General features: G+C 36.8%; 1 protein-coding gene across 1 annotated transcript; it reads right to left on the reverse strand.

Moving 5' to 3' along the window:
- Positions 1-27,020, reverse strand: PCF11 (PCF11 cleavage and polyadenylation factor subunit). The gene is made up of 17 exons (XM_036859581.1): positions 26,968-27,020; positions 25,988-26,494; positions 22,137-22,262; positions 20,006-20,194; positions 19,438-19,632; positions 17,353-18,470; positions 16,764-16,944; positions 16,172-16,655; positions 14,057-15,621; positions 12,074-12,173; positions 6,801-6,920; positions 6,192-6,297; positions 4,141-4,324; positions 3,461-3,616; positions 2,963-3,055; positions 2,357-2,392; positions 1-1,135 (listed from the first exon to the last, which is right to left on the reverse strand). The coding sequence occupies exons 2-17, from the start codon at positions 26,177-26,179 to the stop codon at positions 920-922; spliced, it is 5,061 nt and encodes a 1,686-aa protein (XP_036715476.1). The 5' UTR covers positions 26,180-26,494; positions 26,968-27,020; the 3' UTR covers positions 1-919.
- Between the last annotated feature and the right edge of the window lie 433 nt (positions 27,021-27,453).

Consider the following 27,453-nt stretch of genomic DNA (forward strand, 5'->3'; position numbering starts at 1 on the left):
TGGAGTTTCTTCATCATTCTATTTATTACATGTATGAATATTAACATCTCATGGCATCCATCTAATTCAGTCAAAACCAACAAAGGAAAAAAGGTTAACCATGTTTCAAATTAACATTCTTACAGATTCCCCTGTAACTTAAAATAGAAATATGTTCATCTGCATTAAGTTATCTGACAAATTTGAAAAATGTCATTTAAAAAAAAAATCACCTTTAGTACTTAAATATATTTGTTAATCATTTGATGGCATCAGTGTCCAAGTTCAAGAATAAAAGTTGCTTCATTAGATACTTTTCAAAAATGGACAACTGGATGGTTCTCTATAGCTGGAGATATATATATATGCAAATATGTCCTATTTCATTTAAAAATTTTTTTCAAATCTGGCTTTTCAATTTGAGAAAAGTCCTGCAGTGCTCTCACAACCCCCCTCTGAAGGATAAAACTAACTCAGACTTTGCTTCTTTAATCATGGGAAGCTGCTGGAAAAAAATCTCATGTTGAAATTGCTGTTTAATTCCATTTTCACCCAATAAAAAGTACAGAAACACTGTCTTTATTTGATGGTGTGCATAAATATTACACTCCATGGATAGCAAAAATATTTTTTATTTATAATTTACAGTTTCACAAGTGAAAATCATACATTTTTACACATACAATTTCATTTTGTTAAATTTGCACACATCTACAGAACTTTCACACAACAAGCACCTGAAACTGTGCAGGCAGTAGGAAATGCAAATACTAAAATGTATTTATTAACCAAATGATAGCTGAAGGCCCCGCCTCAGCTAGACAATTTATATAGATATGTCTATATATACATAAAAAATTCTTCACCTTCTAGATTTCAACAGCAGCTTTTTTTTTTTTTTTTTTTTAAAAAAAAGAAAAACATACCTTTCTCATTTTACTTAAACTGACTCGACTGTGTCATTTTCTGTTTTAATTTCAGTGGCTGTTGCTATGCTTTCCTCTGTACAAGCTGGTGGAGTATCAATCCGTTCTTCCTTAACTTTGGGACTTTCACAGGGTTCCTGCAATTCGTTTTTGACAATGTTCAACATAATGTTCAAGGGATTTTCAACTGGTGTCTTGCTGGGAGATGGTGTACAATCAAATGAAGATGTCTACAAAATGAAAAACCCTTTAAGTACTGATTGAAGTTCACAAATATCACATTAAATGACATTTAGTTTTATAAGACCCTTGTATGGGCAAAGAAATAAATATGTACCAAATGCAATTGAAAACCCTGCTTTCCCACAAAACATGCCATAACGGCAGCCAATTAATAAAATGTATATTGAGGGACTTCCCTGGTGGCGCAGTGGTTAAGACTCCGCACTCCCAATGCAGGGGGCCCGGGTTCGATCCCTGGTCAGGGAACTAGATCCCACACGCATGCCGCAACTAAGAGTTCGCATGCCACAACTAAGGCGCCAGCGAGCTGCAACTAAGGAGCCTGCTGGCTCAATGAAGGAGCACACATGCCACAATGAAGGAGCACACCTGCTGCAACGAAGGAGACCGCCTGCCTCAACTAAGACCTAGCACAACCAAATAAATAAAATAAATATAAATAAATAAAATGTATATTGAGCATTTGATATGTGCTCAGCAATGAGCTATGGTAAGAAAAGCAGTAACAAATTTAACGACAAAAGAAGCTGATTCAATGATTAGACACGTTTCTATATTTTAATCCCAATATAACCCCCTACATATATCCTGGGATTTGTTGCTCCTAATTTCAAATACCCTAAGGATTTTTAAAAAATACCTCAAAACCATCAAAACATCCTACAAAGTCTAGTCTTTTGATGACCTAAGTATATCTTCCAAACTGCCCCTTGAACTTGTGAAACAAATATTATTTGAAAGTTAAGATGTTCCACTGTTTGGTTTAAAAAAAATGATCACTCTACAAATATGAAAATTTGAATTTCCAAGGTCAAGAGACTGATTTTTTTTTGTATTTCATGTATGATAATTTAAAAATTATTCCTATATTACATGGCCGAGTGAAGTAAGCAGTAAATGCTACCCATAACTTTTAGAAAATTATTCCCATCGTGAACCTTCTCATTCTCTAGGCCTAGTACTCTAGTAGAAGACATCATCAAGATTCAAATGAAGAGAATACAAGGAACGATACAAAAATTTCAAAATTTAAATCAGACCCTATCAATCTAGCACCAATATTTAATGAACAACCTAAATGCTACATCAAAACTAAGACAGCTCAACACATCAAGATTAAAATAAAAATGTTGCCCAGATGCAAAAAATAACTGAAAATAAAATTTATCAATGTAAAGGAGAACAAACAGTAACCAAAAAGAACTTACATTTTGATAATCTTCATAACATGATGGGTGATAAATCTAAAGCAAAAACAAAAAAGTAAGTAAGTATTCACATGCATATTCATTTCTAATGGACTATTCTGGTATGATTTTCTTTTTAAATTTAAACCAGAGATAAACTATCTTTGAAAAGGCAATGAAAATCATTTGGTCACAAAAACGGATAAAAACAAAATTTTCATCCTGATTTCCCTTAAAACTTCCTTTATATATTTAAGTAGATAACATGGTATGTTAAGACAGAAACAGTTTTGATGATGAAATATAAATTCAGAATCAAAATAGTGTGGTTAGGCAGAAAGAAGACTAACTAGACTCAGAAGATCTAGTCCTGGATTTATCATTAACTAGTTATGCAACCTTTTTTATAAAATGAGTACAGGACCAGATGATTGCTAAAATGCCTTCCAACTCACACACTCTGACTCTCTAAAGTCCAATACCTTAGAAATACCATTTTTATTAAAAACCAAAATAAAAATACAATTAACACTTTTCTTTCAAAGTAGTAAGCTACCCCTATAAAAATTAAAAAAAAAAAATCTTAATACTTCCTTTTAAAGTACTTCATAAAGAGCTGAAAATTACCTTTCCATCTACTCGAATAGCATTTTTTAAATGCCACTCCTCCTCTTCTTCATCCCAGTACTGTTCAAATTGTTCTTGACAAATTTCACAACTCTAAAATAGAACCATATAAAAATGAAGTTTACATAATAGAACACACTTAATGGCATTAAGTGAAAATACAGAAACATTTTGTTAAGTGGAGAAAGGAATTTAAGAGTTTTGTGAAAATTTAAACAATGTTCAAATATATAATACAAAGTAAGATCTAAGGATTTCGCATTCTTCCATGCAAAAATAGTTAACATTTCACAGATCTTGGTCACAGATAAATATGTAATAACTACAGTGGTTATGAAACCCGAAGCCAGATCACAAGAATAACATTGAAGAGTAAAGCTTACGAGAAGTCTCAAAATCATTAAAAGAGGGATGTAAATAAAGTTATATTTATGATTATTTACTTAAAGGAAGTGAAAGGCATGACCAGAGGTAGAAAATTGAACATTTTTCTTTTACCTCAACTGCTCCTGCTGGTCCAGCAGGTACACTTTGGAACTCCTTTTCTTTAGCAGCCTCCTGAGTTTTGAGCACAACTTCTTCGTGCACCTTTTCAAAAAACTGGCTCTTTGCACGTTCTTCCAGATCAGCTATTTCCTCAAATTCTATCCAGTCCTTAAAAAGAGTTAATTTAAAAAGAGTATATTCATTTGTTTCTAGACTCTTACTGAACACCTTCAATATAATGCCATTTAAACGTTAAGGGTACTTTCTTCTACAATATGCTTTAATATTGATTATTTAGAATTATACCATCTCTTTGAGCCCCATAACTAATAGACAACATAAAGCAACTAATGAATAATTAAGATCTTAACGTTAACATTCCTTTAACTCTAGAGTTACAACTACTAATGTAAATAAGATAAATTTCATGCACAATATTTTACCAAAAAAAATCAGTCATAGAACCTTGGAATTTTAGAACTAGAAGAAACCTGTGTTCTACTCTTAATTTCAACAAAAAGCAAATACATACTCTTCAAATTTTTAATTAAAAAAAACCTTTTATATTCTAAGGGTCAAATTTTATTCAAAAAATTCACTAGTTAGTGCTCAGCAATTACTTAAACTAATATACTTTTGAATGATATAATTTAAAGGCTAAAAGATAGTTCAGAGGCACATGAATTACTTACTGTTAAACTGTAGTACCAACGTCTATGAGTGACTTTTCTGCTTACATCTTTTTCAGTTCTATTTTGTCGATAATGCCAGTCCAAGTGATCTGCATATACATCTGTCTGTGATGTTGTAAACCTCATTCCACAAGAGTAACACTGAATACCAGTATACAGTCGATTTATAACACTATCATAACGTCTGTTTTGTAAAATACAGAAATAATCTTTAGTTTTGATACTGTGGCTGACTTAATGGCCTTAAAAAAAAAAAGGCAGTTATAAGTACTTCAGTTTTCTGTATTTTGATAATGGTGAAGCCATTATTATGTGACAAAATAATGTTTCAGCCAACAGTTGGCTGGAAGAATTAATATTCAAAGATCAATAATATTCTCTAGTGTCAGTGACTCTCTTTACCTTAACTTTGGTTAATTTTGGAACATGGTGTCTACCCTCTTATCAATAGGCCTGGCCCAGTTACTTATTTCCTTCTAGCTAATAATGGAATGATCATCTGCTATCCAATAAGGCAATAGTTGGCCTGTTCTTAGATTAATGTCAATATCAGGGTGGATATGGCAGAACAATTAGATTTCACCTCTCCAGATCTTCGCGGTTTTAAATAACTCAACTGTCCCACCCTGGTCTAAAGAACAGTGAAAGAGGTACAGAAGAAATAATAATAGTATGGGTAACTAAAAAGAAAAAGTAGAAGACTAGTGGGAAACTGAAGTCAGCAATAATCAGTTTTTTTAAATTCTGGGCTCCCTATCTGGAAAGAAATAGGTATGCAGAATAAGTAAGTGAACAAACAGGGCAGTTATTAACTCCAGAAATTTTTTGAAAATAGTAGAATAAAGCAAAGCACAGTACATAGTACTTTGTATACCAGAAAACAAAATATTTAGAGTCAAAATATTAATACTGAATAAAAATTTAATGAGAAATGGCTTTATAACTAAGAGTTGGGAGGACAGTAAAAGAGCTACCTAAATCTTCACTTTCAGGAAGTCAATAAATTGTCTAAATGGGATAAATCAAGAAATGTAATAAATCAGAAAACTATGTATCTTTTAAGAAATAAAGAAGTAAATGCCAAGAACCATAGATAAAAGAGTTAAGAAATGGTTGCCTTCAGGTAAAAAGTAGTACTAGGAAAAAGGCATGCCATCTTTTATTATAAGTCTTTACTGTAAGACTTCCATTATAAAGTTTTAACTATGTGAAAAGTATCACTTTGAAAAAAATTGCCTTTAAAAGGGTGAAACCCGTATAGCACAGGGGACTACACTCAGTGTTTTATAATAAAAGAATCTGAAAAAGTATATATTTATATATATTATATATATATATATAAAACAATCACTTTGCTGTATACCTGAAACTAACACACTGTAAATAAATTATGCTTCAATTAAAAAAAAAAAGATGAAACCCATTAGCTGTTCTATTATTTTTAAAAGTACTCATAACAATATAATGGATCCATAAAGCAACTGTAAATGTTTTTTATATAATAAAGGCAATAAAAATTTATGAAAATATATGCACCAAATGTTAACACTGGTTATCAGTAAAGTGGAAATTGTAGGTAATTTTATTTTCTTGACTTTATTCATTTGTATTTTCTATAAAATGAAAAAATTTTTAATTTTTTAAATACTAGACTACAAAAACCTCATTTTCTTAACTTCAAAAGCATGAGAATATCAATACAGAAAAAACAGTGATGATTAAGAGAAAATAGAGATAAAAAGGAAGACATGAGTGATTACTAACACCTAATCCTTAAACTCCCTATACTTGCTATACTAAACAGAGATAATAAAAAACAGAAATTTGCGGATAGACTTTTGGCCTAAATACTTGTGCAGCAAACATATTTGAAAAGAAGATAACAGGCTTCCTTAAGTTTATGTTATGTATATTTTACCACATTAAAAAAGGGAAAACAGGCTTCCTAAATTTTAAAAACAGTGAGAGGGGTAAGACGAATAGCACTAGTGATAATATCCACTGTTATTAAAGTCACCGTCCCTTTTACCTTAGAAAATTAGATTACATACTGTTTCAATTCTTCAATTGTAAAATTGGTAAGATCTGGAACGTCTTGATCTTCACTTTGATCTTCTTCCTCCTCAGCAGGGGGCTGAGCAGCAACTTCATTTACTTCTTCAATTGAAAAGAAACACAACAAATATCTAAAAACCAGTTTCCATGTATTCTTTACAGGGGAACACTATAGTGTTAGAAGCATATGGAGAGCCCCATCTTGCCTATTCAGTGCTCCTGATCTTAGGTTTACTGGCCAAGGAACCTAATACAATTCTTTATTTTGATAAGTGATATAAGGTCTGGTCTCTTAAAAGTCAATCTTCATGAAATTCATCAACATTCTAATTATTTTTTATAAGCTAAAATAATACAGAATAACTAGAAAAAGTCTGCACATGGTGTTTGCAGGAATGTTAGTTAACTGAAACAATGTCCACTATAAAGGTAACAGTTCCTTGTTAGAAAATTTTTTTTTATTTCATTATAAACCAGTTATATAAGTATACCTAAGAATTCAATCACTGTAAGAACTTTTATCATAGAACACATCATTGTATCATATCATACATCTTTATAACTTAATAAAGCTTTGTGTAGATGAATTACAGAACCATACTTACGTGCTGTAGCTGAATCAGGCTGGGACAATTTGAGAATTCCTGTTTTTAGCAGTTTTGAAAACAATTCATTTACATCCACCTGACTGAGATGATTATCAGGATATGCCTTAGGAAGGGCACCTTTAAAAAAATAACACTCTTAAAAGTAGAACTTAAAGATGCAAATTGTACTAAGGATTTTTAAAGTTTTCTTCAAGATATCCTATCAACATTAAACTTAATAAAATCTTGTTAAGATCAGTGTAACTACCAAAAGCTCCCAAAAGTGAACTTTGCATTTATGTCAGCAAACCATGACCTCTTAAAAATATATTCTAAGACGAATACTGAAACCACTAATACTTTATACGGACATACATGTTATCTTAAAAAACCAGTATTACCCACTGTTGCCCAATTAAATCCATGCCAAAGAAAAGCAGAATACTGAGGGCAGAGAGCTTCATGCTCCCTTCTATGCAATGCAGCACCACACCTCTAGGTCTAACTTTTCACCCTTCCAATTCTCTATTCTTCACCTAACCATATTGGGAAAGGTCGTTTTGCATAGATGAAGTAGGCTACCATCTCTTAGCACAGATTTCTAGGGGAAAAAAATACCCAGAGCCTAAATGGAAGTACTCCTGCCCAGCCCCCCAGCTCCCCCACCTTCTCATAACTACCCAGGGGAACTAACACAGGGAGGTGAGCCCTGTGGCTCAGAATATACCTGCCCCTCTGACCTTTGCTGAATTACTGCCCTTGCAACGCAGTTCAGGCTATTGCTGAAAAGGTGTCATGCTTACTAAAGCTTCAAAAATCTGAATAAATGAAACAAGGATAACAATCTTCTCCTTAAGCTCACTGGTGAGGAATCAATCCAATTCCATATTTTGCTAAGCACTAATTTAAAAATTACAATTCTTTAACTCAACTATAAAAACAGTATTTTAATATATTTGTATGTCACTACTATGCGTCTTACTTACCACACCTCTAGAAAAAAGTTCTGAATCACTAAAAATTCCTCTTAATAGCAGAAATTCAATTTGCATCCACAATACAATACATAATCTCTGCCCTTAACCATTGCATACTCTTTACACTTAGCACAGTGCCTTGTATACAGTAGGCTAATTAATGTCTGTTGAAATGAAATGTTTGACTACATGAATGAATAAATCAACCTCAACGGTCAATTACAACAGCCACTTCACACAATAGTTTAACATTTACCTTTCATTAGAATTAGCTATTTATATGTCTAAGAATCCTAACTAGCTAATCACATGTCTTCCAGCAGCCAAGTTTAGTGATCAAGAGCATGAACTATGAAAAAAAAAAAAAAAAGAGCATGAACTATGGAACCAGACTCCTGGGATTCTAACTAGAAATTCCACTTTCTAGTTGTGTGACATGATCAAGTTACTTATCTGTGTCTGTTCTCTTTACCTGTAAAAGGGTAATCATAATTGTTCCTACCTAAGGTTGTTATGAGGATTAAATGAATTAATATTTGTAAAGCACTGAGGTGTTTGGCAGTATATATAATATTTGTTTAAAGAAAAACAGTCAAAGTGAAATAAGACAAAGACAAATACTGTACGATATCACTTAGACGTGGAATCTAAAAAATACAACAAACTAGCGAATATTACAAAAAAGAGGTAGACACACAGAGAACAAGAACATACTAGTGGTTACCAGTGGGAAGAGGGAAGAAGGTAGGAGCAATATAAATATAGGGGTAAGGGATTAAGAGGTACAAACTATTAGGTATAAAATAAACTCAATGATATACTGTGTAACACAGGGAATACAGTCAATATTTTATAGTAACTATAAACAGAGCAAAAGCTTTAAAAATTGTGAATCACTGTATTGTACACTTATAACTTATATAATTTTAAAAAACCACACAGAGAAAAAAATGAAAAAAAAAAAAGCCTCCTAGAATAATGGAAATAAAAACAAAAATAAACAAATGGGACCTAATGACACTTAAAAGCTTTTGCACAGCAAAGGAAACCATAAACAAGACAAAAAGACAACCCTCAGAATGGGAGAAAATATCTGCAAACAAAGCAACTGACAAAGGATTAATCTCCAAAATACAGAAGCAGCTCAAGCAGCTCAGTATCAAAAAACAAACAACCCAATCCAAAAATGGTTGGAAGACCTAAATAGACATTTCTCCAAAGAAGACATACAGATTGCCAACAAACACATGAAAAGATGCTCAACATCACTAATCATTAGAGAAGCACAAATCAAAATCACAATGAGGTATCACCTCACACCAGTCAGAATAGCCATCACCAAAAAAATCTACAAACAATAAATGCTGGAGAGGGTGTGGTGAAAAGGGAACCCTCTTGCACTGTTGGTGGGAATGTAAATTGATACAGCCACTATGGAGGACAGTATGGAGGTTCCTTAAAAAACTAAAAATAGAATTACCATATGACCCAGCAATCCCACTACTGGGCATATACCCTGAGAAAACCATAATTCAAAAAGAGACATGTACCACAATGTTCATTGCAGCACTATTTACAATAGCCAGGACATGGAAGCAACCTAAATGTCCATCGACAGATGAATGGATAAAGAAGATGTGGCACATATATACAATGGAATATTACTCAGCCATAAGAGGGAACAAAATTGAGTTATTTGTAACGAGATGGATGGACTTAGAGCCTGTCATACAGAGTGAAGTAAGTCAGAAAGAGAAAAATAAATACCATATGCTAACGCACATAGATGGAATCTAAAAAAACAGTACTGATGAACCTAGTGGAGTTGGAATGAAGACAGGAATGAAGACACAGACGTAGAGAATGGACTTGAAGACAGGGTGGGAAGGGGAAGCTGGGACGAAGTGGGAGAGTAGCAGTGACATATATACGCTACCAAATGTAAAATGGCTGGCTAGTGAGAAGCTGCTGCATAGCACAGGGAGATCAGCTTGATGCGTTGTGAAGACCTAGAGGGGTGAGATAGGGAGGGTGGGGAGGGAGGCTCAAGAGGGAGGGGTTATGGGGATATACACATACATATAGCTGATTGACTTTGTTGTACAGCAGAAACTAACACATCATTGCAAAGCAATTATACTCCAATAAAGACTTAAAAAATAAATAAATAAAATAATACTCTGAGCTGCATGAAACACAAAAAAAGCTTAAGACACTTTCAGATTGTATTTGATTTTCTATGCATTTAGAAACAGGAATAAGAGGTGATTCTCAGAACAGGTTTGGAATTTCATACTCAGGTACCCAATGATGGTGTCTAACTTATCAACCAAGTGAACAGCTGTTTAATTTTTTTCTTTCTTTTAATTTATTTGGCTGTGCCAGCTCTTAGATGTGGCATGCAGGATCTAGTTCCCTGACCAGGCATCGAAGCTGGGCCCCCTGCATTGGGAGCACAGAGTCTTAACCACTGGACCACTAGGGAAGTCTGAACAGCTATTTAGAGAAAAAAAAAAAAAAAGTCCATAGATCCTGCTACATTATAAAGCCCTTAGAAGGATAAACCTTATTAAGTCATCCTAGCACAATGCCTAGAATATAGCAAATGATCAGTATTTGTTTGGATGAATAAATGAACATGAGTATATTTACTACTAGGAAAAGAGTGTTTTTACTTTAAATTTTGAGAAAAAAACCTTACAGAAGCCAAATACTGAACACTAAATACTTTTCATATCTCTTTAAGTAAAACTTGAGAAGGAAGGCATATCTAACTCTCATTTAATAACCTCCAACCCCAGGAAATAAGATGTGATTTCCTCTGTGACATTGCTATGCCTTGTATACATAAGCATCCCAAGGTTGTAAAAGCAAAAGAAAACATGCAGGTTTTGTATATTATCTCATACAAAAAAGAGCAAATTTGCAGCTGCTGCACGCTATCTTCAAGCTACCAACTCCAATACACAAATCCTCTACTCCACAAGAAAAACTGAGTTCTAAAGGAGACCACACCATATAGCACTTCACAAGTTACATGGTACTTTTTGCATATACTATCTCATTTTGATTCTCTGGGAAAAAAAAAAATTCCCCGGCGAATCCTGACTTTTATCATATGCCTATCTGCAGAGGAAAAAAACTGAACCCCAGAGAGGATATTTGCTTATACTCCACCTACCTGTAAAGTAGCAGAGTGGAGATGCTAACCCTGGTCTTCTGACTTTAGACCCCAAATATTCAGTACTTTCCTTCCCTTTTCATTATAGTGAAAACAAAAAATAAGAAGAATACTAATCCTAATTGTCAATCTAGCAATTAAAAACAAAACGTTTTCAAATTAATTGAGTGAGCTTCCTGTGATGATACAGTTTAATACTTAATGCTAGGACTTCCCTAGTTACTTCAGAACTTTTGGAAAACTCTAAATTTGTAAACTTAATAGAGCCATGCTACAGCATGTTTCTGAAGATGGGCTGGTTTTAATGATTCAGAAATAAAGCAAGTACCACAACAATTTGGTTTGAGTTAGCTCTCAATATATTGACTTCCCGGTAATTATAATTTATATACTTCTCATTTTTCACATATTAAAACTAAAACTTTTTTTTTTTTGCCTGCATAGCACGGCTTGAGGGATCTTAGTTCTCCAACCAGGGATTGAACCCGGGCCCTTCAGCAGTGAAAGCATGCAGTCCTAACCACTGGACCACAAGGGAATTCCCTAAAACTTATTTTTAAAGCCCACGTATCTACTATTGTTATTGTATCCATAACAATATTGTTAAGCCTCACCCCATAGATGCTTATCATGGGCATCTAGCTAGGAAATCCTTTTAACATGTTGTGTACAATTATTACTTGAGTGCCCATAAAGACATATGAATGAATCAGCTTATAAGGTGATGTCTGCAGTATTCACTTAATGTTTATTGGATCATCACATGCACACAAAACAAAACTTCAAAGTATCAAGTAACTGATATTTCTGAGGTTTGTCACTGACTTCATGTTACCTCAACACAAATGTCACATTCCTACCCTACCCTCTAGCTTCCACCTACTAGGTCTCCTTCCCTCTTTTTTGTGGTCTACAAGTCCTGGCTAACCATCTCTAGTTGTAAAGGGGATTAGTGTGAATATACATCAACAATGTAAACAAACTCAGAAAGAAAACAAAACATTCCAGTCAGATTAAATTTCTCTAAATTGCATATGTCCTCTCAAAATTGTCATTTTCTAAAATTGACAAGGTAGCTACTCAATCAAACAATAATTGTCTTTCGAAAAACACAAAGTTCAGAAAGTACATACCTGAAGGATTCTGAACAAATGCTCCAGGATTTTGTGGATGAACTGGCAAAAATTGTTGTCCTTGGCCAAATGCTACTGGCTGAGCAACACCAGTCAGAACCTTTAAAAGAAATCTTGGTTTTAAGAACATCTTTTCTATATTTTTAAGTAAAACTTTAACATTCAAATTACGTTAATATATTCACAGATATCATGAGGCCTGTTTATGATAATAAAGATTTACAAGTGTAACCTGACTAGGTCACTTCACTTCTAGGCTTTCTATAAAAAGGAACAATAAGACCTTCCCTTATATTTTTCACAGAATTATAAGATAATGGATGTGAAGGTTCTTTGAAAAGTTTAAGATACCATGCAAACATAAGGTAGCCAAAAACTAGCTGTATGACCTTACACAAATCACTTTACCTTGCCAGTGTTTTCTCTTATTTTACAAATAGAAATCTGACATCCAGCCATGTGATCTATACACAATCATAATGGCCAGTAAACAGCAAAGCTGAGGCCAGAACTCGTGACCTAACTCCTTTACACAGATGTCAAAAGCCTGCTTTAATTAGCAATCTGAACTCCTTTATGATCATTCTGTTAGCCATCAAACTGAGTTACAAAGTAGACTGTAAAAGATGTTAAGGGAATGTTAAAAAATAAAAGTCATGAAACAAGTACAGTACAGGCATACAATTATTGTATTTGTAGTCAAGAATGAGGTAGGACTTCTACATATTGCTACTATGTAAACAAATGTCCATTTATAAGCCTTCTTCAGTATCCTGTGTGAACCTTCAGTGGTATGTATGCGTAATAAAAACCCCATCAATTCTGTATAATGTAGGAACGAGACTAATTCAAGTCCCATTCTAGAGTTTCTTGTCAATTAAGAGTATCATTTCTCTTAAAAACATACAATAGAGTGTAAGTCTAACTAAGGAGGCCAATTGTTTTCCCAAACCACTGGATATGGACAGAAGGCTGCTTTCTATCAATAATGCTTCTAACATGCTTTTAAAACCTTTCTTCTTGTTTTACACTTTCTTCCATGCAATGTTACTGGCATAAAATAAATCTGTCCTAGTAAGAAAGTGTCACTACCTGGAAAAAAGTAAATTTAGCCAGGAGAATTTCAGCAGGCAAGTAAAAGTAGTCATTAATATCAACTGAATTAATCACAAATTATAAGCATATTGCTTTAACACTATTTCAATAAGCATTTTAAAATGTATGCAGAACAAGTTAACATCAAACAACTGCAGTTGACTGGAATGACGGAAAGGTGGTGAAAAGTAGGAAGAGAGGAAGAAAAAGAATTACAGACTGTAAAAGCATAGGCAATTTGATTTTCTTGTTTGTTTGTTAACTCAGGCTAAGGAAGTTCTTAATCAAAGAACAGTCTATAAAATCAGCTCTATGATTACTATAAAGCTCATCAAGACTCAAAAGTTGTACAATGTAGCAGAGGTCTGTGAAACACACACAACTGTATTATACTTTAATACCTTTGAAGCCAAAAACAAAACAAAACAAAAAAACCCACAAAACAAAAAACCATAAGAGGAGGCTATGCATATGTGAAGGCAAGGGGTATATGGGAAATCCCTATACCTCATAGCTCAATTTTGCTGTGAGCCTAAACTACTCTAAAAAATAAAGTCTATTAAAAAAGAAAAGATTTGTTGGGGGGGGGGGGTGGAGATTGAGATTGAGAGGGTTCTCTACATCCTGGAAGAACTAAGATCAATTTTGGATTTAAACTGCAAATTTCAGCCCCAGAAGACTCTCATCTCACTTTCCTAGCAGGTGGGGTTTTGAAGTACATTAAAAACTGCCCCCCACAAAAACTTACTAAAAAAATTAAATTTTAAAAAATCCTTTCCAACCTATAGAATAAACTATATCCTGAAAACCTTCCTCAAACACTAGAAGCATTAAAAATGGTTCATATCTGCATACAATATACTTTTAGAATAACTATAACAGACTTACCTGTTGAGATGCCTGAATATTTCCTACTGTTATTGGAGCAGGTAAATTGCCAAAGTTTCCAAATTGAGAGCTCTGAAGATTCTTCTCATCAAAATAGTGTCCAGAAGCTCTGTTAAGGGGATTCGAGAAACTCTGGTTTCCAGGGCCATGTGGTCCATTAAAATTTGGTCCTTGAGGTGAATCAAATATTTGTTCATGTCTTTGGAACGGCAGTCCTTGGGATGGGGCATTAAAAGCATTGCCAGGTGGATCATTATATGGGCCAGTCTGATTGAAAGATACTGATTCAAGCCTTTGTGAAGGATGATTGTCAAATCGTGTGCCTTGAAGACCAAGAGGAATATCAAACCTTGATGCCTGCTGGTGTTGTGGACCATCAAATCTTTGAGGTACACCATCAAATCTTGGTTGAACCTGCTGTCCAGGTGGTCCATCAAATCTCTGTGGGCCTGGCTGACCAGTTCTTTCAAATCTAGGACCTGGCTGACCATGTAATCCATCAAATCTTGGCAAGAGTGATGGCTGACCTGGCTGCCCATCAAACCTTAAAGCATGACAACCTTCAAATCTTGGACCACCTTGACCCAGAGGTCCTTCGATTCTCAGGCCGCCTCCTGGTACAGAAGGACCCTCAAACCTCATTCCACCTCCTTGTTGGACTAAAGGTCCTTCAAACCTGATCCCAACCCCTGGCTGACCATGTGGACCCTCAAACCTAAGGTTCCCACCAAGTTGATTATGTTGTCCTTCAAATCTCATACCAGCTACTGACTGACCATGGGGGCCCTCAAACCTCATCCCAACTCCTTGCTGTAGCAATGGGCCCTCAAATCTGATCCCACCTGATGGCTGACCATGAGGTCCATCAAACCTAATTGCAGCCCCTGATGGACCATGACCTCCCTCAAATCTAAGTCCACCTACAGGCTGACCTCGGGGATTATCAAATCTAAGTCCACCCACAGGCTGACCATGAGGTCCCTCAAACCTCAGACCACCCACAGGTTGACCCCGGTGTCCCTCAAACCTGAGACTACCCACAGGCTGGGCCCCTGGTCCTTCAAATCGCAAACCACCTGCAGATCCCTCAAACCTCAGACCAGGGGAACCTTCAAACCGAAAACCACCTCCTCCTGCTTGACCAATAGGCCCCTCAAACCGCAGAGGTGTCCCTACTGGTCCCGGAGGACCTTCAAATCTCAAAGGACACCCACCTCCTAACTGGCCTTGTGGTCCTTCAAATCTCAAAGGGCCACCTCCCCCCATCTGTGCCGGTGACCCATCAAACCGAAGAGAACCTGGTGTAGGAGGTCCATCAATTCTAGGGCTTAATTTATTAGGTCCTTCAAAAATCATCTTGGTTGGGCCATCTCTCGCTACTGATGGCCTACTAGGTCCATCGTATAATGGTCTATCTTCAGCTAAAGCCGTAAGTCGCTGATTTGTATCAAGGCCGGCGAATCGTGATGCTGGGCTATCTACAAATGGTTTATCTGAATCTTCATATCTAGGCCGCTTAAGTGGAAAACGATCATTGAATGGTGATCTCTGTTCTTCTCGTACACCTTTTAAAAAGAAAAAAAATTTATTTTCCCTGAATCTGATAATTTATATCAAATTATCCTAAAATATTCTTTGTATATTCTTGTAAATGTTTATTCAAAAACATCCATAACTATCTCACTTTATGAGAGGGCAGGGAAAAAGACAGCAACAAGCAGCAGGTAAGAGAATGCCCTCTAGAGTCAGATACACCTGGGTAAAAAAAACACCCATTCAGTCAATTTACTAATTATTTGACTTTGAGAGCAAGTTATTTAACCTCTCTGGTCTTGTTTCCTATCTGTAAAATGGGGATAATATATATTTCATTAGGTCATTGTGAGGATTAAATCAGATTACATATATAAAGAACCTAGTAAAGTACCTAACACACGGTTGGCCTTATAAATATCAGCTCCCTTCCCTTCCCTTTGAGGGAAAAAACCGAAACAAAACAAACAACGACAAAACAGAAGTCTGAACAGTCACAAAAATCCATCCCCACTTAGCTTGTTCATTTTCCCTTCACTGCTGTGTGATTCAATAGGCATAATCTGATTTAACTTTTTCTACCTTTAGCAGAGACTTGCTCGTCATGTCTTCTCCGGCCCTCATGGGGTGAAAGATTCTCAGCATAAGTACGACTCCCAGATATAGGAGAAAGACGTCTTGCTCTTTCACTAAATTGTTCTTTTCTGTCAAACTGTGCTCCACTATTCCTACTTGCATGTTTACTTTTGGATGGCTCACATTCTATTCCAGACAACAAGGCATCAGTCAAAGGGTAGTCAAAAATATCAGGATCTAAGAGATCAAGTCTTGGAAATGAATGCTGAACCTGTGTCCTTTTCAGTTTTGCTTTATGTTCATAGTAGGTTAATTCAGCATCAGTTAAGAGAGGTTTCTTTTTTAATCCACCTTTATTTTCTTCTGTAGGACTATCCCGTACATTGCATCTATGTTTACCTTCTTGATACTGAAATAGCTGTCGAATTTGATGCACAACAACAAGGAACTCATCCTGTGTAATTTCACCAGATGCTAAACGTTCACTCGTCTGCATAGGGGTGATAAAAGGAAATCAATATTTTAAATATAAAAAGTACTTACAAAAAAACTTATAGACAAAAGGAGAATAATGACTACGTGGGAGCACAGTAGCTACCTTTTGAAGTAATTCTCTTTTGCTTGCAAGAGTTAACTCTTTAGGAATCTGAAGATTGGCATCTACGCTTAATCGATGCTGCTGTTTTGGAGCTCGAGGTGACAAGATTCCTTTAGTGCTTGACCAGCTCTCCCTATGCCTTAGATGAGGAGCTTTACTATGTTCATCACCCTGTTGTAAACTGAAACCATAAAAGCAATTATGTTACATCATAAAAAATTTTTAAATACTCAGGACCATATTTAAAGATCCTTAATAGGATCTGGCTAAAATGAATATACGTAACCATAAAAGTTAATTTAAAGATTAAGAGCACAAGATTTGAAGTCAGGAAAATCAGATATGAATTCTGATTCTTGCATGTCCTGGATGTGCCACCTTAGGCAGATTAGTTAACCTTTCTAAACTTCAGTTTCCTTATATGTAAAACAGCAATAATAATGGTACTTAACCCACAGGGTTTTAAGAATTAAATGGGGGAAAAAAGTACTAATTATATCACCCAATAAACATTATCCAATTTTTAAATCAACACTGTATTTTTAAATGTACACATTATTCTACTCGATTAAAAATGTTAACAACCTACCTTTTATTTTCTTCCCAACCAGATTTCCATCTTTTGGTAGACTTGGAACTTTGCCAATTTTCTACATTTTCCTTTGGTTCAGTGCCTGACTTGGTAGAATGCTGATTTGCAGTTTCTTGTGGTCGTTCCTCTTCAGTCTTTTTTATTCGCCTTGGATCTCGAACATCCTGTTTAGTACTTCTCTTCGCATTTCTTTCTTCCCTGGAAGGTGGTGTAAACTCTTCCATATGTGACTGCTTAACTCCTGACTGGCGAATCTTCCCAGCTTTGGGTGTTGAGGTTGGAGACATACTCCTTTGCCTTCGTTTGGGTGACCGCCTGTCTCTTCTCTTGGGAGAATGTATAATCGGTGATCGAGACTTGGGTGATCGTGATCTTGATCGCTTTCTAGTACTCGATCTCCCTGGTTTTGTCCCCGGTTTTTCTGATTCTTCCGTTACTGTATCCTGTTTTTGTACAATGCCATTTATGATTTTATTTCTACTTCCCACCAGTCTGTGTTCAGATGATTTCATGTGTTCATCTTTATCCTTTTTTTCTGCAGTTTTTCTCTTCTCTTTTAGATCATCATCTTTGCTATCAGTCTTATCCTGAAGATGTTTTTTTAATCTTGGATCTCTCTTGCTCATATCAGACACCCTTGCACTTTCAGATTCTTGACTTTTCAAGTCTTTTGTGTGGGATAATTTGTTTTTCAAAGGTGATGGTGATTTAGATTTAGATTTGGATTTAGAATCTAATTGGTCAAGTTCTTTCTTGGTTATTTTTTCACCTGATTTACTTTTTTCTTGCTTGGATGAATTTAGTTTTTCAGAGGGTACAGTTTTACTTGTCTTAATATCAGACTGGTTCAATGTGTTCATTAGGAATTCCTTCCTGTGACTCTGATCTTTTCCATGAGAAGAATGTTGACTCAACCTATTAAGACGGGGATCCCGGTTAGTTCCTTTCATATCTTGAATTTGTAAGGATGGACCTGGACGACTTTTCTCAGGTTGCACAGGAACCTGATGGGGAGCTTTAACTGCCATAGGGGGAATTTGTGAAACATGTAATTTGGATGGTGCAGTTCCAGGACCTAAGTTGGATGTCTCCTGCTGAACACTAAGAGAAACTGCCTGAAATACAAGATAAACGTTCATGTTACAACTGTAAGACATTCAGATTATTTGTCAAGAAACCGAAAACTAAGGAATATAATGCTTTATTCAATAAATCCATTTATTCAATACCATATTTATAGTGTATACTTCTAGTATTTAAGTGGAGATTAAAATGAAAGGAGAAAGGTCATATACAATATTTATGTGGCCTGTTATTTCTTACTAATCCTCTACTTTGGGGTTTTATAACTTCTAGGTAGAATGAAAAAAAAAATCCTCCCTCTTCCTAATTATTCATAATTCTGGGCCACACTGATATTAAGAAACTACTAAATAAATCACTGCACTCCAGCTGCACAAGCATCCAAGTCTTTCCAGGTAAATTCTAAGTCATAAAATTTAGTTCCTCTCAAAGTGGCACTGATAATGCACTCATAAAATTCTGCCTTCCTGTACTTCCTCACTCTCAAATAAGGTCAAGTGCTAAGTAATTAAGTAAAATAGCCTAATATAAGGTTATTCATGCACAGAAATACATAATCTTCCTGGCCTCCTTAATTTTGTGATGGCTTTTTTTTTTATAGCCTTCTAAGGAAACTGCTAAGGATTTCTGCTCATGAAACATAAGCTCATTAAATATTAAAGACTAGGCAAAAACATCTGCCACAACACACCTACCATCTTGGAACTGACAGTACATCCACATGATATAATTTTTAACAGAACTAAGGGACTATCTTATAAGACAGCAATCTAATAAAAAGTATTTGAAAGAAAATAGTGCAGTTTATATTAAAGTGACTTTTACAATAAGGATATACAAATTTGGTCTAATAAATACACCATAATTTGCAAAATAAAAGTGGAAAAATTACACTATTAATAAAAGTAACATGTGAATACAATTCAAATGCAAAGTAATTCCATATCCATCAGAAAACAGGTTTAAAAATACTCAAAATATGCCAAATCTCTCTACTTACAGTTGTGCCTTAGCTTGCTCTAGCTCAAGCTCCAGCTTTTTCTGCTGAAGTTCTAACAACTGCTTTTGTTTTGCCAGTAACTGCTGCCTTATTAGTTGCTCTTGGGTAAGATTCTTTTGTATATCCGGAACAATTGGAGGAGTGGAGATGCTAGGGGAACTGACCACTGTGCCAGGTGTTGAAGACTCTTCAGGCTATAAGAAAAAATAATTTGTTTACAAAAAAAAAATCACATCTAAAAAGGAAGCAGCTAAGGGGGGAGCTAAAAATTATCAGCTTCTCTCTTAATAAACACTATCCATAATCTTAAATGGCCAATCATGTTTAAAAGCACACAAAAAATTTTCAGGAATTTAAAAACCAAAATAAATATGTTACGTAAAACCTAAACAAGGAGAACATTTACTTTAAATGTACTGTGAACCTGAAGGTGGAAATTTTTTTTTTTTTAATTAAACTGATTCAGCACAGGGTATTCTTGTTACTTTTATCTTGCAAGAAATTTTAGAGAAGTCAAAATGTGACAGTTAAAAATATTAGTTATATACCATTCATGTTAAAACTTACCGATTTATTTAAAAATTTAGGATTCACATGGATGCTAGATGTATTCACATTGGGGGGCAGAGGTTTAATAGGCCAAGCAGGATCTAACGAATTGACTCTGACATCCAGGGCATAAAGTTTCTTCAAAGGGAATATTTCATCCCAGGTGGAACGTAATTTAAATAAACTTTTTCTAGTATTTTCATCCACCTAGAACAACAGAACAATTCTATGGCTTGTTAAGTTACTATAGGATGTTTTATATATTAAGTATAATGCTACATAAATCTCTGTTCTACTTCACATATAGCACACATACTACTAATTCGTAAATATATACAACAGTAATCATTTATTAAAAGTACATTTGTTTGCAGATGTAAAGTTAATAAAGAAATTTCTGTCAAAAAAATTAGAAAAATTAAAGTCATTATCACTTAGCCTTCATGAAAGCAAACAATTAGACGAGTCTGAATTTTTAGAAGTACAAAATGTTCCCAAATATTAGGGTTTGACACAGTATTCCTACTGTTACTTTCACTCTGGACAAAAATATAATAACAACTAGAAAATAGTTTATCTGATGACTTAAAGTTTTTAAGTTATTTACATTTAGTACAAAGTTAAACAAAACTATCTAACTAATCTCCTGCAATACAATATGGCTGGTACCTATGAACAAGCTATTTGTGGTGTGAAAGGCACCTGAATAATTGAAATTCACAAAATCTTACCTACTGATGAGCTTTAGTTTTATATCTTATCTGCTCATGCTTGTGATGGGCATAGTAACAAAAATAATACTTCTTAAATTAGCCATCAGAGAAAACTAACACTTGGGAAAACTGAGTTAGAGTTCTAACTTCAGAATAATAAAGCCTTGACTATATTCGAGTCTTTAGATAATATTTACTACAAGGTCATTTTCATCACCTTCAGTGTTAAGGCCCAGTAAGAGTCAGTTAACATTTTCTACCAAACACCCAAATGAATTTGAACATACTGAAACTGAAACCAAGAAATTGGTTTAGTGCCCCAATTTCTATAATGCAAAGTTGACTTCTCCTTAGACTAGAGTCTCAGGTAAGCAGTATTTAGCAAAAGTCTACAATACACTATTAACAAGCTCCATAATTCAGTTTGAAATACAGCTTTACAAATTTCTTCTGCATATACTTACTTAGCAGTATTTCTTTTCTCTAAGAACTTAAAGGGAAAAAAATTCCTCAAGTAGCCACTACCCATTTTCTGTTCTAACAAACAAGTAAAATCTGATAGTGAGGAGTTCTTTCAAAATAATCCCAATTCTCCAAGCCTGACAACTGTAAGATTTCTCGAGACACAACAGGTGCATCTACTAAAATATAAGAACCACCAATTTTTTGTTAGGAAACAATCTTTAAACCCAAATATCTTATAAATGCCCCTTTTATCAGTGTGAAAGATGAAGCCTGACAGGAAAGAGAATTACTTCAGCAAATCCTTTGTCTTCCTCAACATAATACTGTATTAACCAAACTACCAGATACAATGTTATGAAAGGAATTTACAATCTCTAGGTGTAGAAACTAACAAGCCTTTCTTCTAAACACTAAGAGGGGCCAGACGTGGGGGGAAGTATTTCCAAAATAACCTAAAGCAATTCACTGATCCACCATTCATACATACCTAGAACATTCACATAAAATATACTTGAACAAAGTTAACAAGAGGAAACATTTCCAGAAAAAAAAAAAAAATCACAAGTTTCAGGCATCCATCACAGGTTGACACACACTAGGATTATGCTTTTTCTTTTTCTTTTTTTTAAGACAGAAATAGTCAACATCCTAACACCAGAAACCTAAATAATGAAATTTGAAGTACTCTTGATAGCTTCAGATCTTTTTGCCCGTATTCTAGTGACGAAACAGATCTTCAAGTGAACAAAGTCAATCAAAAAAATGAACTTCTAAAAGCAAACACATCTATTTTTGAATGGATAATGTAAAACACCTAGAACCCACTTTAAATACGAAACACTAACTTTAGCATGTTAAATGCCCAAAAGAATAAAACATTTCACCACCCAAGAAAACCCAACACAAAGGCAAGTATTTATTTAATCAGGAACATGTTTTAAAAATTCAAATGGTTCTAAATGTATATATACCTTTTCAAACACACAAATAAATGTTGCAACTAGATTTTTAGTAAAGGCAGTGAGATACTCTCTTCCAACATTTTTCACGATAGAATCCATAAGGTACATAACAGGAAGCTTCTCTGAGGAGGGAGCCTGAAGTAATAAAAAGAAACTGAAAAGTTTAGTACAATGAATTGCCAACAAAGAACTACTTTTAAAAGTGAGCGTTTAACGTACAATACAGACCTCAATATTTTGTTGATATTAAATACTTCTGAATCAATATTAACCTTTATGAAATTTAAGTGTTCAAGGTCTCACCTCTTACAATGATCTTTAGTTGAGCATACAAAATAAGCTCAGAATTACTGGAAAGAAAAAACATAGTCTCTAGTACCCTCATTTAACACTCAATGGAATTTCAGGTTCGTATAGTTAAAAAACAAAACAAAACAAAACTGTGTTTTAAGTGACAAAAAAAGGGGGAGGATATTTTCTGTAATCCAAGTGTAAGCTTTGTGACCCACATTAACTTATGATGATGTACCTAGACTCTATGAAAAAAAGTTTTCAGACTTCTGGCAGAAACCCTAATTTCCATAGGCATATTTTATATGTTAAAGTCTATGAACCTTTTGTTACCTGTAAAATCATTAGGATTACTTCTCTATAATCCAATGAACAAAAGAAATTAAGTACACTTCACATATGAAGTTAATGGCAAAAAAAACACTTTTAAACTTGCACATGAACATGCAGGAAAGTGCAAGCTGTTACTGATACAAGGAAAACTGGATGGAGCAGCCGCTGAGTCATGTAAATCAGGTTGAACTTGACTCTGGAAACCAGGATTTGTCCTGAAGATTTTCTTCACAGCACAGACTCTCCGTCGAAATATTTTTCCTCTGACACGCACAAACCAGGAGTTCTAAATTTGTGCAGGGCCAGTGTGATGATGCCAATACAGGCGGCCCTTTCCAAAGCAAAGAAATGTTGCCCCAGCTCAACTGTAACGCCTACCCATCACTGGCTTTTAGAAGGCACAGCAAGTTTCCAGAAAGCATCAGCAGGTTCACAGACTTGTTGAGGAGCATTAAGACACACCACATAAACTAAGTGTTAACTCCCACTCCACAGGAGTACCCACGATTTAAAAACGAAAACAAAAATTATCCCCATTTACCCTTCCCACGTGTATAGGAATCTTAACCCTGAACAACACTTACCCACAGCTACCTGTAGCCAGGGTAAGCTCACAGTTCTGCAGCACACAATGCCACCATTATTTCACAAAACCAATTGCCCATACAAGTGTGTGGAAGTGCTCTTGCTTCTGATAACAACCAAAGTTGACTAAGGAAACCTGTGAGTAACTCTGTATGAAAGTTTTCTTTTACAGTACTAATAAAAGGGTTTCACAAGGCTATTGCATGTGGGTAAACTATTAAGTACCAACACGTCAACTGCTTTATTGCTGTGTCTTTATCTTACCATGTCATGTTTTATACCATTTTAGTCATTGTTGTACTTATGAAGATAAACAGGCTCTCTTTAAAACCAAAATCTGTTCAGTAGGCTAACTTTTTATTGTACAAGTGAATTCTTATATGTAGTATTTTTTTGCTACTACTGCCTCATGGAAGGAGTCAAGTAAGTGTGAATCCTTAAGTTTAGTAATGCTGAAACGCTAGAGGATAAGGACACAAACATTCACCTCCAGAAACACAAAACCAAGCCAGTTTGCTACCAAATGACAGAAAAGCCCTCCCCTCACCCTCAACCCCAACCCCATTAAATTATTTCCCCAAAGTGACTGTTACATCTTTTCCTCAATCTGGCTTTACAAAAATAACCAGGAAACGTGTGCCAAAAAAATTTCAGCTGTCTTTCATCAGCAAATAGTCCATCTATTTTCACCACTCTGTGTAGCCACACACAAATACAAATTTTAATGTGGGCACTATATTCAGCATTTAATTTTCACTTCTGAAAGTCTTCTGGATCCATTAAAAACCAGCAAGGAAATGGTTCTTTGAGTGACAACCTGAGCTGCTAAATATTAGGCTCTGTGGAATATTAGTAACCCCAAAAATACTAGGTAGAATTTTTAAAAATCAATGTTATTTTTTTAAAAAACGCAAGTGCATTTTTGTTTTTTTTTTTAAAGGCATTTAATGTTAAGCCTTCGACAAGGCAAAACTAAGATTTCATGTCCAACATGTTTGTTGTATCAATAAAAAGGATGTTGAGTATGAGGAATGCTTCCTTTTAAAATCTCATACTTTAAAAAAAGAACAATAGCTGTTTCACACAGACATTCACAGGAAAAGGTGAATAAGGACTTGTATTTTAGCTGTCAGACTGAGCATGACAAACTTGTTGGGCCCTAAAAAAAAAAAAAAGAAAAACCTTACTTTTTGTCCTCTTTAAGGTATGAAAGGACCACCTGAAACCGTGTATCTTGTGAACAGATTTACCCAAAAGAGTGGATGGAACCTAAAGAAGAATGAACCCAAGTCACTTAAAGACTTTTGTTTAAAACACACAACCACGTAGATAAAAATAAGTCTTGGAAACAAATTCTACACCTTACAAAGGTAAATAAAAAAGACAAATACATATTTTATATGTTTTATTCACAAATTTTATACCAGTCACACATTTCAAAACCATTTATTAAAGTCAGACCACTCAGTTTTACACTAGACAGAAAGCGCCTCTAAACAATATATTGGTGGTTGTTGTTAAAGTGGCCTTTTAAAAGGGGTTCACTCTGCTAAAAGGAGGCTCATCCTGATCATTTCAATCACTAACAACTAGAAAAAAGCTAAACCATAAGTACAAGCTTCAAAAATAACTTAAAACGTAGTACTGGGAAGCTATTAAAACTCATTACGATAACTAAGTTTAACAGTAACTTTACTTAAATGACAAATCGCTCCCACATGAATCCACAGAAGAGGAGGACTACAGGGAAATATAGGGTGGCAGAGGACCACTGCTGTCAAGGGGTGAAGCAAAGCACGTCTTCACTTTCAGGGAAGGAAGGGAGGAAAAAAAGAGAAAAGGAAGAGGAGGAGGAACTGAACTTTTCAAAAAAAAACTACAAGTACTTGTTACCCAGTGGGCCAGTTCTCCACCTACAGGTTGGATAAGATCTCCTCCCCACCCCCTCCAACCCCACCCTCAACCCCAATTTCCCGTATCTGGGGGCAAATGAGACCCTCCGACAGGAGAATACAAATTATATCTAGCCGCCCCCACCCCAAAATGGGGCTGACGGGTGTGAGCAGCTGCCTGGCTGGCAGGGAATGGATTCTCCTCTCTTCCCTTTCGCATCATGTGCTTTTCAGGCGCCATGTTGGGCTCCTAACAGGCGGCTGCTCCACTCGGGGCCAAGGCCCTACTCCCACCCCCCAACAGCTCGCTCCCAGGTCCCCCTTCACCTCCTTCCAACCCACAGAGCACAGTTACCCAAAAGAGTTCGGGGCGGGGGGACGGGGGGAGAACCACTCCCCACCATCCCAGGGGGTTCAAATGGTTTTAACTCTTACTTCCCCACACCACGAACTGCCTTTAATTCTCCCCCTCCCCGAAGGGCTCTATTCAAAGCGTGTGCGGCGGGATACACGATGCGGTGGCCTCAATAGGGAGCTGGTAAGCGGAAGTGGGACTCCACCCTTTATCCTCCCCACTCCCTCCCCCCAAGAGAGGCCCACGCTCGAAGCCTGGGCCAGAGACCGAGCCTGAGTTGGAGGGGGTAGGGTTGGAGAGGAGGAACACCGTCCCCCTTTGGATAGAAGCGAGACCTGGGATGAGGCTGACACTAAAATCAGGGAGTATTAGAAGAATAGGAGGCTGCGGGGTGTAATAAAAACCTTGGCGGTTTGGGCCTCGATGAGAGAGACGATCTCCTTGGCGAAGGGCAGGTTCTCCTCGGCTAGAATGGTCAGCATATTGATGTGCGGTTTGCTATTGAAGGTCAGGTCTTCGAGTGATGACTGATAATCCCGACAGGCGTCCTCCCGGGCCCCCGCAGTACCGGCCTCGGCCGGCGTCTGCTCTGACATTGCGCCGCGGCCCCCCTCCGAGGTCCGCCGCAGCTGAAGCTGAAGCCGCTCTCGATACCCCGCCTCCCTTCCGACTCCTCTTCCTCTCCCCGGGTCTCGCGGCTCCGGCTTCACCACATGCTGACCACGGAGGGGGGTTGGGGGACGACACGGGGGGAACCTCGGGTATGAAACGCCGCCGTCTCACGGGTGATCTCCGTCCACTTCCAGCCGCCACCGAATCTTCTTTCTCCACAGACACAAAATGGCGGCGGTAGTGGCAGCTCCAGCTCCGAAAATGTCTGTGCTCCCAACCGCTGCGTCGTGCGAAATGAGCTAGGGGAGGGGAAATGTGCGGTAAAGGGGCGGGGCCGTTGATAAAACCAGGCGTGATTGGCTCGCCCTGCCAGGTCGCCAGCCCCGCCCCCGGCCCTTCCGCTGAACGTTCTGACACCACCTTCTTCTCGGGATCCTACCCGGGCTTTCGCAACACCTACTGCTCAGAAGTGGGGTGGAAAAGACGGCCCGTCTCATTGGCCGATTCATAAGGCACCAGTCTGTCATTTGTTACCATAACAACCCGTTCAGGGCGGCCAATAGGCCTGGGGAAGGCTGTTCCCGAGGCCCAACCCAACCAGTTTAAGGGGAAAGCTCAGTCGTTCCCTCTTCTACCCTCTCTGCGACGCCCTAGCCGCTGAGCCGCTCAGTCAATCATCTTCCCTTCCGCCTGCTGGGCCGCCGCCACGAGGGGTGGGGGCTGAGCCAAGCGGAGGGTTTCGACCCGACCCGCCCCTCGCGTCGCCACTCACGACTCAGGTGCTCTCGAGAGCCTGGGCGGGTCCAGCTGCTGCGGCCCGACTTGTCCTTCCTGGAACTGAGGTCCGGAGGGAGGCGCCGGGTTCACCCGGAACCTCGGGAAGGACCCCTAGAGTTGGCTCCAGCATACTGCTTCCCAATTCCACAAACAAAAACACCTAGGCTGGCGCTCTGGTGTTGAACCCCGAGGAAAATGCCTTTATTTAGAGGGTGTGTGTGTGTGTGTGTGTGTGCGTGTGTGTGTGTGTGTGAGAGAGAGAGAGAGAGAAAGGCTTTTCCATAAGGGATTTGGAGGAGATCTTTGGGAAGCCTACTCCGAGCTCTAGGAAAGGTTTCTCACAACAGCCAGCCACACCCAGCCCCGAGCCGACAGCTCCTCGATCTTCTGCACTTCGAAACACACCTAGGATACGCAGTTTGGGTCACGTAGATAATATTATATATTTTACTTGTAAGGATTCTAAAATCCTATTTGGAGG

The sequence above is a fragment of the Balaenoptera musculus genome, chromosome 8 (genome assembly GCF_009873245.2).
Source record: "Balaenoptera musculus isolate JJ_BM4_2016_0621 chromosome 8, mBalMus1.pri.v3, whole genome shotgun sequence".
Classification (NCBI taxonomy): Eukaryota; Metazoa; Chordata; class Mammalia; order Artiodactyla; family Balaenopteridae; genus Balaenoptera; species Balaenoptera musculus.

Coding starts and splice junctions, on each gene's coding strand:
- PCF11 (XM_036859581.1), bottom strand. CDS start 26,179: ATGTCAGAGCAGACGCCGGCCGAGGCCGGTACTGCGGGGGCCCGGGAG. Junction 16,945..17,352: donor GGTTGGGAAGAAAATAAAAG/GTAGGTTGTTAA, acceptor TTATGGTTTCAG/TTTACAACAGGGTGATGAAC. Junction 15,622..16,171: donor CGAGCAAGTCTCTGCTAAAG/GTAGAAAAAGTT, acceptor TCTTTTTAAAAG/GTGTACGAGAAGAACAGAGA.